We start from the raw sequence: 12,001 nt of genomic DNA, 5'->3' as shown, positions 1-12,001 counted from the left end.
TGGGCATAATGACGTTTAGTCGTCTCATTTAGACACTTTCTAGCAACCACCATTCTAAAATTCACCAGTGGGGTATTTACTGACGTAGTTGATGTCGTAGAATACAAATATTTTCAGCTTGTGTTATCCACAGACCCTATTTCAGGCTAACAACCAAAAGATCATTCAGAAAAACATTGACCTTCCTTTTCCTTTCAGCTTGTTTGTTCTTCATCATATCTCGTTGCTGACTGGTGACCACACCTCAGCCTGCAGCGTGGAGCTGCTTGTTACAGTCCATCATCTCTGTATTCATCAGCTTGTCTTTAACAATCCTATATCTCCTGACATGACTGACACACATCTGTATAAGATTGCTTATGTTGAAGACTGTGTCGCAGACAAGACTGAACATGTTTCTGGATCCAGTCAATTCCTGTGTGTTATTGTGCTTTAACCTTTGTGTTGTCTTGCCGTCACCTGTCTGCCGTTCTCCTGGTTTGACTGTTCAGAAAGCAGATAGTATAAATCATCACCCACATCTTTAAGTTACGCCTATTAAGCCAAATTATTTACAAGTCATCAGATCAGAAAAACATTTATTTTTGCATGATTGATTGATTGATTGATACATTTTATTTCGAACAAGTAAAATAAATAATTACAAAACAAAACAAATGTTGCAGTGCATACTGTAGTCATGTAAGAGAAATCAAAACAAAAAATGACATTTACAACAACAACAACAACAGCATTAGCAACATAAACAGTCCCACATCTAGTGTTCGAAAAGGAGTGAGAAGAAGTATAATTTATTTAATCTCACCCCCTTGTCCCTAAATGATTTATTTATAATCTATAATCTGCAATAATTATCATTATTATTAATTATTATTATTATTATTATGAATCTGCTTTACCTGTTGATTGACATATATACATATACACATATGTACATACACACATACATACACACACATACACATATATACACATATATACATATATGCACATATACATATACACACCTACATACTCACACATATACACATATACACATATACACATATACACATAGTCAAACACCTTCCCCATCCCTGTACCTCGAGAAAATAATTTCTCTGTATTTCCTCTTGAACTGGTGAATGTCTGGACATCGCTTTAGCTCCACATTCACACTGCTCCATAGTCTCACTCCACATTCACACTGTTCCATAGTCTCACTCCACATTCACACTGTTCCATAGTCTCACTCCACATTCACACTGTTCCATAGTCTCACTCCACATTCACACTGCTCCATAGTCTCACTCCACATTCACACTGCTCCATAGTCTCACTCCACATTCACACTGTTCCATAGTCTCACTCCACATTCACACTGTTCCATAGTCTCACTCCACATTCACACTGTTCCATAGTCTCACTCCACATTCACACTGCTCCATAGTCTCACTCCACATTCACAGTGTTCCATAGTCTCACTCCACATTCACACTGTTCCATAGTCTCACTCCACATTCACACTGTTCCATAGTCTCACTCCACATTCACACTGCTCCATAGTCTCACTCCACATTCACACTGTTCCATAGTCTCACTCCACATTCACACTGTTCCATAGTCTCACTCCACATTCACACTGCTCCATAGTCTCACTCCACATTCACACTGCTCCATAGTCTCACTCCACAGGCTGAGATACTAAAAGTTCTTGATCACGATCACAGACTGTATGTCTAAGTTTAGTTAGGATACTGTTGTGAAACCATTTTAAACATGAAATGGCTGTACATAATGACACCAGATGCTGTTCATTTGAATAAATGTACTGTCTTGCCATAGCAGTGGTGGAAGAATATATTCAGGTCCTTTACTTAAGTAAAATGGTTTCATCATGCAGTGTTGGAGAGCATCATAAGATGTGGTATCACTGCCTGGTATGGTTGCTTGACAGTTCAGTTGAAGTCACAGATCGCTCCCCTGGTATAGACAGCCATGAAAATGATGGGGGTTAAAAAACATCCATCTCTCAGAAACATATAAAGTCCATTATGAGACAGGCACAAAAAAAAATGGATCCCACCCACATTCTCCACCCAGAATTCAAGCTGCTACCTTCTGGTAGAACACATGTGTCAAACTCAAGGCCCGGGGGCCAAATCAGGCCCTTGGTGGATTCAATTTCGGCCCTCAGGATAATTTCTAATTCCTATTAGATCTGGCCCTCCGGTATATTGCACGCACACCTTCACTCCATCCTGAGGGTCTCCTCAGCTCAGAGCCTGACCCCAAACATTGATGACCTTGCACCCAAGATGAGATGCCAAGTATCTGAGCTAGCATCACAGAGCAGCACACTGAGTTGACATGTTTCCTTCTGCACTTTCTCTCACGACAACAGAGCATGTTTGGTTTGTTCTTTGAGGGAAATAGTTTTGTTGAAGCTGTTGTTGGCCTGTGGAGAAATGTACTCATAAGAAATGACTCTGGAGAAGCTGCAGATAGAGCCATAAGAAATGAATGCAACTGATTATTTAATGTTTAATGTTGTTTTTATAGGCAATCATTGAAGCTTTGTTAGTTCCAGGTTTAATATGTGCAATAAGTTCATTTCAATACGTTTTGCAATAAACATTGAACATTAAGCTTCTCAACACTCACATGACAAATTTCCTTTCGGGGACAATAAAGTATATCGTATCATATCGTATCGTAACAGCAAATACAGCACTGTAAAAAAAATACTTTTAAACATAAAAGTACTGCTTTGAAAAGGATACTCAAGTAAAAGTAAGTATAATCAGCAACGTCTGCTCAAACTCAAAAGTAATGTAGAAAACTCTAAAATAATAATAATAAAAAAACAGTTTCCTCAGTTTTTTTATTGGAGGTGATGTTTTACATTTGATGAATCATTTTAATAATAATTTCTAATTCTCATAATTATTTGTATTTCTTCCAGTTTCCTCAATTGTGGGCTTTTTACTTTTCTTTCATAGTTTTATCATTTGTAATTAACATGAATTTTTTTTTCCTTATGTCTTGACTTGGTTATTTTAATAATATTTTGTTTTTAACATATTCAATTCATTCATATTTTTTTTTCAGTGTCCTTGATTGTGGACCTTTTGCATATTTTGCATTCAAATAAACTTTTTTTTTCATGGTCATTCTAAAATAAGTCCCACTCATATTTGCCATGTTTTTCCGCTGCACGTCCACAAGTCACAGATAGTTTTAAATCCATTAAAAGCAGCTCAAGGACAAAGCGCTGCCTCTCAGAGCATCCGGAGTATTTCAGGTCCTGTTAATATGACTTCACAGCTAATTAGAATTTTAATGAGACTATTTTTCACATTTTTCACATAAATCCCAACGGAAACGTTCTTCTCACGGTGAAACAAAACTTATCAGACGATGTGCAGTCACATTGAGACGTAAATGAGGGTAGTATGAGGTCGTTTAAGATAGATGTTTTGAAACAGGTTTCCTATAACAATACAGTATGTAAATGCACATCTTAATCACATTAAATAAGTCAAGTTAGAATACAGCCAGACAAAAACAGCAGATTTCTTTATGATTACTTTTAAGGTTTTTATTATGTGGATTTTTTTCTAATTTATACAAATATTTTTAGGTAAATCTAGTTTTTTTTTTGTTGACAAATGTAATTTTGAATAGCTTCCAAGTTGCATTAATGCCGCACCGATTTCTACACTCAAAAAGTAGGTTACTCTTCTTTGTATGGGAGTTTTGAGCTGTATTTTATATTTTATATGAATATTTAACTGAAAATTCTGCATTTTTTTTATATCATTCTCTATCACTAGCTTCCATGTTATCCTAAACCTGTGTCAATAGAATTTGTTTTCTATCATTTGGGAATATTGTAATGAAAATGTTGCATTTATTTGCTGAAAAATGTTATTTCTTTCAATACCATCCAGAGATGAAGTAATTACAAACACGACACTGTACATGTGTACAACACGATGAAGTTAAGGAACTAACTGTGTGTGTGTGTGTGTGTGTGTGATTACAGTGTGCTGTGCAGAGTGCTGACTCACTACAGTTTAGGATCTGTTTGCACTTTGCTCTTGTGTTTGATCATCACTTCGTGTGGGTGGAGAAGAGTCTTAAACCAACAGATACAATTCAAATAGGAAAAATATACAGCACCATGGTTCACAGTGCTATATATAATAAGCAATATAAATGTATGGCTCCTGATGTAAAAATTAAAAGCATTGACCAACAGTAGAATCACTGACATCCAAGGAAAAACATTTCTTTAAATAAATATTTTATTTGAAAATAAATACATTTTCTTAAAATAGAATCAATAACATTACAAAAGCTTTGTGGAGGTGGGACAGGAAGAGGGGGGGGGTTACCCAAATGAATGATGTGTTGTAATTTGGAACAAGGAGTACAATCTCACACGTTTATCTACCATCTGAAGACGCCACCACGCGTACATTCTCATCTGCATTGTGGGAAAGTGTTGGCATCCCGAACATGCAGTCCGCCCATAAACCATCCCTTAACCCACACTGAATCTACACACCAGTTTGTAAAAATGTAGGATATAATCTCTCGTTAACACATCGAAAAATCAGCCACTGATTTACATTTACATCTGACAATGTTTTTTATCGAAAAAAAGTACCTTAAAATGTGTGTTCACCTCTAGTCTACAGTACAAAGATACGATACACAAGAAGGCTGCGCTTTGTCGTACAGCGGTAATCAGAGGTCTCGAAGGCCAGGAGGATTTTCTGCGAGCTCGTAGGCAGGAAGGCGTCTCTTTGAGTCCAGTGTGAAAAGGAGGCAGATCTTCAGAAAGACAGAACATTGAGGAGCGATGCAGGAATGAGTCCTCAAACCGGGAAACTAGTTAGCATTTTAGCACTTCTGGGCTACCTTCAATGGTTTTTGGAGCGTGTTTTTGGTTGTTAGCCTCAAATAAGGTCTGTGATTAACACAAGATGAAGAGATTTTATTTCTATGACATAAAATACGTCAGTAAATACCCCACTGGTGGATTTAAAAACAGCGGTTGCTAGCAAGTGTGTAAATGAGACGACTAAACGTCATCACGCTCAACATTAGCCACCTTTAGCTTAGCGGTGGTGACGTGAAGTCATGTGACCGTGCTGTAGTTCCTTTATAGCCCAACATTAGCCACCTTTAGCTTAGCGGTGGTGACGTGAAGTCATGTGACCGTGCTGTAGCTCCTTTATAGCCCAACATTAGCCTCCTTTAGCTTAGCGGTGGTGACATGAAGTCATGTGACCGTGCTGTAGTTACTTTATAACCCAACATTAGCCACCTTTAGCTTAGCGGTGGTGACGTGAAGTCATGTGACCGTGCTGTAGTTCCTTTATAGCCCAACATTAGCTTTGTACTTCAGAAATCATAAAGTGGTGTTAATATGTGGAGATTTTCCTGCTGAACAAAACGTTTAAATATCATAAACGTTTGTTTGACACAGAGATTATTTTCTGCATAATCCAAAATACACAATGCTACCTTCAGGGTCGGCCTACAAAAATACGTCATCTCTGCACCACTCCACATCGCCGCCCTGACCCTCTAACAGCACCACAAATAGCTTGAAACCAGTGCAGGACGTTTTCTCTCCACCAGCCGACAGCAAAGCAGCAACCTCGACAAAAACCTAATTACCAACTGCACAAAAAAAAAAGCCCTACAGAACATGTCCGTGTTATAATTATTGAGTCATTGGAGAATGTGCAAGCCGACCTCAATTAAGACAAGTGTGTGAGAACGTGTAATTTAAATGTAATCAGTGGAAAAGCAGCAGAGTAAGCTAATCTAGGGCAAGAACAGAATCAATGCCACAGGTAGCAGATTTAAATAATGATTAAACTAAGTGCCGCAGGGAGGGGGGGGGATGCATCCACACATTGTGTCCACAGTTTAAGACCTCTCTCCGATCTCCTTCAGCTCCCAGGGTTTAAGGGAGGATGTCGTTCAGCGGGTTTTAAAATGCCTCACTGCACTGACCACACAGACGTGCACAAACAACACGTGCACAAACACACTTCTTTTTTTGTCTTTTTGGAAATAAAAACCCATCTCAGATCTGTGACTTCACCCTTTCTTTGTTTGGCTTTTCTAGATCTTGTAACAGGCCACAGTTATTTCTCCCTCATTTAAGATTATTGTAATCCTGCTAAAGCAATAACCCCAACATTTTCTTTTGTCGTGGAGCAGAGGCCATTTTCTAAAAGATAAATGCTTTGTTTCTAAGCCGACTTCTCGAAGCAATGCGATACTTTCCCCGATGATTCAATCACAGTTAATTAGCGCGGAGCAGATGCGGTGCGTTTAATGATTGCTGATTTAATCCAGAGTCAGGTAAATGACACTGAATGAATCAATGCAGCACATTTCACCCCAGATAAACCTCATCAGCAAAGATCCTCCTGCCTTTCATGGAAATGTGGACGTTTTCCTTTTTTTGTAGGAACTCAATTTTTGAAGAGCCAGCCTTCAATATGCACGTCGGAAAAAAGAATCCCTTCATCCTTGTACAAACAAACTCAAGAGGACTACCTTTTATAAATGTCTCTGCTACTGTTTGAAGGTGTCAGTTAGAGGATGTAGCAGATCCCGATGGACAGTCTTTTCAGGCCTGTGTTTGTTTTAGATATCCCAAAGCCTTAGCAATGCAGGCACATGTGCTGAAGGGCCAGATGGGTCCAAACAGGACGCCTCGTCAATTCAGCCGAAGATCTTCCTGGCAACGGCTCAAAGAGGAGAAACCCAGTGTGTTTTCCTCAGTGTCAACGTAAAGGCGGCAGAAAACACAGAAACAGCCGAACAACAGAACAGAGAGATTGTCTCCTCCTCGCTGTGCTACTCATTCTTTGGGGGGGTCGTCCAGTCTTAAAACAAAGCAGCTTGGTTCTCAGCAGCTCACCGTGCTCGGCTGCTGTTTGCACACAAAGTCTGAAATGAAGTCGAACTCGTTCTGTCCCAGGTAGAGCTCGGGCAGCTCCTGAACGCGGTCCAACCCGAACTCCAGCACCAGCGACGTCAGCACCTCCTCGTCGATCAGATCCATGTCAGTGTTTTGTCCCTGAGGTCCTCCGAGGTGCTGCATGCCTGAATGAAGCTGCGCCGGATTCACCCGGTACTGAGCTCCGTTCTGCATGTGGTGACCGTTGGAAGCCAGAGGGTGTCCGTGGTACTGCGTGTTGAGTTTCTGCAGGTGCATGCTGGCCATCAGCTGCTGGGAGGTGAGGTTTCCGGGGATGTACTGCTGTGGGTGTCCCTGTTGCTGTTGTTGTGGATGCCCCTGTTGCTGTGGTTGTTGTTGTTGTTGTGGGTGTCCCTGTTGTGGTTGTGGTTGTTGTTGTGGATGCCCCTGTTGCTGCTGCTGCTGCTGCTGCTGTTGTTGTTGTTGTTGTTGTTGTTGTTGTTGTTGTTGTTGGGGGTGCATGTGGTGCTGCTGCTGCTGCCCGTTGTACATCATGTTCCCGGACATCATCTGGTGGTGGTGGTTGGCCATCGGAGCAGCGTTCACGGGGGCCATGCCTCCGGGGCCCACCATGCCCTGCCGCTGCCTCATGGCGGCCTCCATGTTGCTCTGAGGGTTTCTCCCATAATGCATCACCTGGCCATTGTGCATTGTGCGCAGGCCGGGCTGACCCTGGTGCTGAGGGGGTCCGTTCATGCCCATCCTGAAGCCGTGCTGCATGGGCATCATCATGTGTTCAGCCATGGCCTCTATCACCCTGGAAAAAAAACGACACAGAAAATTAGATTTCAAATATAACCCATTATAATTACAATATGCATTATGCCTGAAATACCCATGATTTAAAGGGGCCCAATTCTGCTTTTTGGAGTTTCCCCTCTCTTGTCAGGTGATAGAGGTTTTAATGCATGTAAATGATCTGCAAAGGCTAACATCCCAGTGTTCCCTCCAGAGGGAGTTTCTCCCCCCCACCCACCCACCGCCTGAAACGCCTCCATTGGATCGCTAAGCGGTCGACAAATCACAACAGAGCCGGCCAGCTAACCAATCAGAGCAGACTGGGCTCTGGTTTCAGACAGAGGGTGAAAAGAGGTGCTGCAGCACAGGCAGTATGAGAAAAATAAAGAGCTTGTCACAGTAGAGGACCTAAATACAAATATGAACCTGAACATGAGCAGAATATGTCCTCTTTAAATGGGCCAATTCACAATTTCCCTCATGAAGTGCAGCCTACTCAACACCAGCAGTGCTACTCAGCCTGGTTTCATGATGTTCTGTGTTTTATATCGTACTAAAGTGAATATCTTTGGACTTTGATAATTGACACATTTTTCTGACATCTTAGAGACCAAACTATTAAACCATGAAGTTATCCACAGATTCATTCATGAAGGATGATAACTGTGAGGGCTTTACAATATAGACAAGACCCTATGGGACATTTCACTATTAGAATAGTTGAAATGTTCTTGTTCTGCCCCAAAAGAGCCTTAAACAGGAGTGAAACATACTTTTAGTACTATTTGTATATGACAGAAAGATGAAAAAACGATATCTTAAATGCACAACATTATCCAATAAATGTCAGAAACACCCCCAAAAAATGAGGAGACTGCACTGTTGAGAACATTAAAAACATTACAGTCGGCCATGTTTTTTCTCCAATTGGTGTTGTGAGCCTGGAAAGCTAAGATGTGAAAATTAGAACATTTGACCAGAAAGAAAAATGAAATCAGAGTTGTCCAAATTGCAGAATTAGGATCATTTAAACATTGTAAAATCAAAAACATAAATTGACTAATCAAATGAATCCCATACATCCCCCAAAGCCTTCGATGTCACCAGGGTTTCCTGAGTTTGCTTGATATTTTGCGCATATTTTAAACCACATTTTCATCACAAATATGAGCATTGAAGAGGTATGGGCGATCAAACAAGTTAACAGCCACTATCCAATTGCATTATAGGAAATGCAGTATCCAATGCCTTGGGATTTTTACCCAAACTAGAGATTAAAAATCAAATATCTCAGCTTCAATTCAGCCCACTAATACTAAAGCACTGGAGTTACCCTTTAAAAACACTCAATCTCTGTTGAAACTCCTCTCCCTCCTTCTCTAGTTTCTATTTCTCTTCTTGAACCACATCAGAAGTATCCTTTTTTTTAAAACACTAATCTCTAACCTCCACACCAGTGAGTGTATTATCACACCGACGAGGGAGGGCAGTAATACCCTTGCTTGCAGCCAAAAGGACGCAGAGGAATGCTCCCCCTCCCCAAACCAGTCATTACAAAAAGATCCTCAATTAAGATTACCAACAGATGACAAACAGATCACACTGAAACTCTAATGTGCTGTGATTGGCTTGTTAAAGCGTTAAGCGATTTTAGCTGATAAAACAAGACACTTCCCTGTCCAATAAAACCCCGAATCCTCCTTAAAATCATGCTCTGGAGCTTCTCATTCAGACACTTGAAATTACAATATAACACAAGCATGATGTACAAAATGTACTGTTTTTGCCTCTTCACTGCTTCAATTGAATCCTTCTGGCTGATAAAACAAGACACTTCCACCTCCAACAACAGACTAAATCCTCCTTAAAATCATGCTCTGGAGCTTCTCATTCAGCCACTTTGTAAATGACATGAAACCTCTTTTTTCTCTGCAAGGTGAAATTCATTACTTTATGATCCTCCAAAAATGAACAGTTTTTACCCCTGAACCGATTAAAGCAATTGAATCCATTTAGCTGATTTGTAAATGTCCCTGCTGTGGGACAAATAAAGGAATTCTGATTCTGATAAAACAAGACACTTCCAGATCCAGTAACAGCCTAAAGTCCTCCTAGAAATTATCTGATTCAGCCACTTTGTAAATGACATTATTACACAAGCTGCCATGTAACGCTGCAAGGTGAAATCCAATCATTACTTTATGATCCCCCCCAACAAAATTAACTGTGTATCTACCCCTGAATGCTTGGAGCAATAACAGCCTAAAATCCCCCTTAAAAGCATGCTCTTGTTACCTAATTATATCGCTTTTAAAATCCAACGAAAAGGAACTGTGTTTCCCTTACTGCTTGAATCAATTGAATCCTTTTTAGCTGATAAATCCTCCTTAAATCAGGCTCTAATGTTACCTAATTATATCCGTGTAGCTTCTCATTCAGCCACTTTGTAAATGACATACACAAGAAACCATGTAACGCTGCAAGGTGAAATCCAATCATTACATCAAACAGTCCGCGGTGCGAAACCCTGTTTAAGGAGGAAACACAGGAATAAAAACAGCACCTACCCGATGTTTAAATGTGGATTTGTGGAGAAGTTTCCGTAACGGAGGGGGGTCTCTGTGCAGCTGGTGATCCGGCTACATGCAGCCCAGCAGCGGATAGGAACTGTGCGGCGTCTCGGCAGTCAGTTTGTTTTCTGGGTCAACTCAGGGATTATATGCATGTGGTATAAAGCCGAGAGAGGGAGAGATAGGGAGGGAGAGAGGAGGAGCCAGCGTCCCTCTTCTCTCCTTTGTTGCCATTGGTCCTCCCCCCTTAATCACTGAGCAAAGAAACACTCACTCTAACCTCCACTGATCCTCCGAGCAGCAGATCACTGTGACCGGGGGAGAGAGATCTGTGTCCGGGGAGAGAGCTGCCTCTAACCCGCCGGCCTTCGCCACCCTCTCCCTGTAATGATCCATAATGATCCATACTGTGTTACCGCCTTAAATATGTCTGTTTATATTGCAGCTTGGATCATGTTTAACGACCACTTCCTGCTCCTGAGAAATGATATGTTGACATGTTGCATTACACTGGGGTTGATCTATGAACACCTCTATGAAATCCTTTACAGAACAATACAATAGACATATAAAGTCAACAATAACATACATCAAATCATGGAACATAAGACCTGATAAGAAGAGTAATAACTTACAATATCTGACATATTAAGTAAGAACTCATATTGAATACCAAATATTAAACCTATTTACACCTCCAGTTGAATAAGCTACTGGCTGTGACTGAAAGCTATGTTGCATGACACCAAAACAACAAGCTAAAAGAGGCTAAAAAGCTTCATAAAGTTGTGCGAAAGTGCTGAAGTTAAGTGATCATTCTCAGTAGGGTTAATAACACCTTTCACATTACAAATTTGATCCATTATTCAATCATCAGGATCCTTTATTTATCACAAAATAGGGACATTTACATTGTAACAGGAAAGGGAATGTGCAAATAAGAGGAACACACAATCAGTAGACTAACAAATCAAAAAAGTAAACTCAGCTTTAATAAACATGTTTTGCAGTCCAACACTTGATTTACCGTTCTCCCAAGATATTTCTGTGCTATGTTATTTGTAAACGTTTGCTGCAGAGACTCAGAGGAACACGTCTTGTAAGCTTCAATTAAGTTGGATTGGACATGGATTGAATATCCGCAGGGTTAAAGTGTTATGTACAAAAAAATCTATACAGGTATAAAAGAAACAACCTTATCGACCAGAGGGAAACAATTGCCAATGAACATTATCTCTGCAGCATTTACATTCCCTTCAGAAAGTGTTAAGCAAAACCACTTGGTGTAAATATGTTATTTTTAGCAGATTGCACAAGCACACTGTCGAAGCCAAAACCAACACAACAGAAAATCCCACAAAATACAACTGTGGTGGTTTGGAAGAAATGCCAACATTACCCAAGCAGAATTGGTTTTGTCTTAGGGATTCTTATGGAAATTACAATTATAATTTGTCAAGATTAAAGAGTATTTTGACACTTTTTAACAATTTATCTGTTAGCTATGTGCCGCTCCAATATCAATGGTTAACTTGGCAGTGAAATATTTACAATCCAAAGGTTAGACATCCTCAAAATAGTGCTTTCACGTGATTTATTTTGTACCACTATCTGAAAACATACTTACATTGAATACACTGCACTTCTGTGGGCTATAACTGACCTTACTGTTTTCTTTTAGCTCAGAGAGACTCTGTCC

The 12,001-nt window shown here is 40.2% G+C and overlaps 1 protein-coding gene across 1 annotated transcript; it reads right to left on the bottom strand.

The window, feature by feature from the left end:
- Window positions 1–4,294: 4,294 nt before the first annotated feature.
- Window positions 4,295–10,463, bottom strand: LOC117493747 (cbp/p300-interacting transactivator 3-like). The gene is made up of 2 exons (XM_034144327.1): window positions 10,300–10,463; window positions 4,295–7,751 (listed from the first exon to the last, which is right to left on the bottom strand). The coding sequence occupies exon 2, from the start codon at window positions 7,736–7,738 to the stop codon at window positions 6,923–6,925; it is 816 nt and encodes a 271-aa protein (XP_034000218.1). The 5' UTR covers window positions 7,739–7,751; window positions 10,300–10,463; the 3' UTR covers window positions 4,295–6,922.
- Between the last annotated feature and the right edge of the window lie 1,538 nt (window positions 10,464–12,001).

This window comes from Trematomus bernacchii, unplaced genomic scaffold (assembly GCF_902827165.1).
Source record: "Trematomus bernacchii unplaced genomic scaffold, fTreBer1.1, whole genome shotgun sequence".
In the NCBI taxonomy this organism is placed as follows: domain Eukaryota; kingdom Metazoa; phylum Chordata; class Actinopteri; order Perciformes; family Nototheniidae; genus Trematomus; species Trematomus bernacchii.
This window is presented reverse-complemented; position numbering and strand designations above follow the sequence as displayed.

Excerpts from the sequence above, each read along its gene's own strand:
- LOC117493747 (XM_034144327.1), bottom strand. The coding sequence starts at position 7,738 with ATGGCTGAACACATGATGATGCCCATGCAGCACGGCTTCAGGATGGGC.